General features: G+C 62.9%; 1 protein-coding gene across 1 annotated transcript; it reads left to right on the forward strand.

Annotated features, from left to right (window-relative positions):
• Window positions 1–276: 276 nt before the first annotated feature.
• Window positions 277–1,761, forward strand: LOC117840361 (omega-hydroxypalmitate O-feruloyl transferase). The gene has a single exon (XM_034720869.1). The coding sequence runs from the start codon at window positions 327–329 to the stop codon at window positions 1,638–1,640; it is 1,314 nt and encodes a 437-aa protein (XP_034576760.1). The 5' UTR covers window positions 277–326; the 3' UTR covers window positions 1,641–1,761.

The raw sequence follows: 1,761 nt of genomic DNA on the forward strand, positions 1-1,761 counted from the left end.
GGAGGGGTCCGAATGTCGAATTACTAGTTCAAAATATACCTGACAGGGGAAATGGTCCGGCTACCAATCAATGTACTGCGGATCGATGTGCAATTTTTTTGGGGTCGCGTCAGTAAATTAGGCGCACATTGATGGAGAAATGCAGGCAACGTTCACGAGCAGTCATCCAACTATAATCTATCAAAGAATGGAATGGACAAGGAAACAACTTAATACCTCCAGCTAACTATTTGACGTGCCTATAGGCTATAGTCTCTATATATGACCCCTGCTACCACTACCCTGCATGCTGACAGCAGGTGCCACTGACATAGACATCAAACCCAATGAAGGTGACGAGGTCGGAACCGGTGCTAGTGCACCCCGCCGGTGACGCCGCGGCGACCGTCGCCGAAGAGTACTACTTCCTCTCCAACCTCGACCAGAACGTCTCCGTGCCCATGAAGACCGTGCACGTCTTCACCTCGTCCAGCGACAACGCGGCCTCGCTGATGAGGGAATCCCTGAGCAGGGTGCTCCCGAGCTACTACCCCTTCCAGGGCGCCCTGGCCGTGCGCCCCGACGGGAGGCTCGCCGTCCGGAACGACCGCCGCGGCGTGCCGTTCGTCGAGGCGGCGGCCGACGGCGAGCTGCGGGAGGTCACGGACGGCGACGTGTCCGCGCCCGGCGCCGCCGAGGCTCTCGCGGACCTCGTGTACACCATCCGCACGGGAGGCGAGGACGCCACGGAGGAGGCGTCGTCCTTGCTGACCGTGCAGGTGACCACGTTCAAGTGCGGCGGCCTCGTCCTCGGGCTCGCCATGAACCACTGCCTCGCCGACGGCCAGTCCGCCGCCGAGTTCCTGCGCTCCTGGGCGGAGGTGGCGCGCGGCGTGCCCCTGTCCACCTCGCCGTTCCTCGACCGCAGCCTGCAGAGCGCCAGGCCCGTCCCCACGATCAGCTTCCCGCACGACGAGTTCGCGGAGATCGAGGACGTCTCCGGCCTCGCCGGCGTGTTCGGCGGCGACGTCCCGTTCGTGTACCGCTCCTTCACCTTCGACGCCAGCAAGCTAGAGAGGCTGAAGAAAGCCGCGAGCGAAGACGCCGCCGCCTCGACCACCACCACGACGTGCTCGACCTTCGTCGCCCTCACGGCGTTCGTCTGGGTAGTGAGGACGCGGGCCCTGAGGATGCGGCCCGAACAGCGGAGCAAGCTGCTGTTCGCCGTGGACGGCCGGCGGCGCGTCGAGCCGCCGCTGCCGCGCGGGTTCTGGGGCAACGCCGTCATCTTCGCCTGCTGCATCTCCGACGCCGGCGACCTCCTCGGCCGGCCGCTGTCCGCGGCCGCCCGTTCCATCCAGGACGCCATCGCCCGCACCGACGACGCGTTCATCCGCTCCGCCATCGACTACATCGAGCGGAACCGGGGCGCTCGCCCGTCGCTAACGGCGACGACGCTGGTCACCGCTTGGAACCGCCTTGGGCTTGACACCGCGGATTTTGGGTGGGGTCAGGCCGTCCACTCGGGTCCGGCGGAGCTGCCGCAGAAAGAGGTCGTCATGATCCTGGGCGGCGACCGTGATAGCCAGAGCAAGGTGCTGGTAATGGGGTTGCCTCTTTCCTGTGTGCAAGTGTTCGAGGAAATGGTAGATCAGGTGTGAAAATTGTGGTCGGTACGAGTGTAACAGGGAAGAATGTGCTGCCATGGTCCACACGTTTTAACCATGGTCATGTACAAGTGTACTCCGTATCAAAATATCTGTCATTGTTGACTTTTTCTCT

This window comes from Setaria viridis, chromosome 9 (genome assembly GCF_005286985.2).
Source record: "Setaria viridis chromosome 9, Setaria_viridis_v4.0, whole genome shotgun sequence".
NCBI classification, from domain to species: Eukaryota; Viridiplantae; Streptophyta; class Magnoliopsida; order Poales; family Poaceae; genus Setaria; species Setaria viridis.

What these genes read in the sequence shown, in the direction of transcription:
- LOC117840361 (XM_034720869.1), top strand. Translation starts at nt 327, where the DNA reads ATGAAGGTGACGAGGTCGGAACCGGTGCTAGTGCACCCCGCCGGTGAC.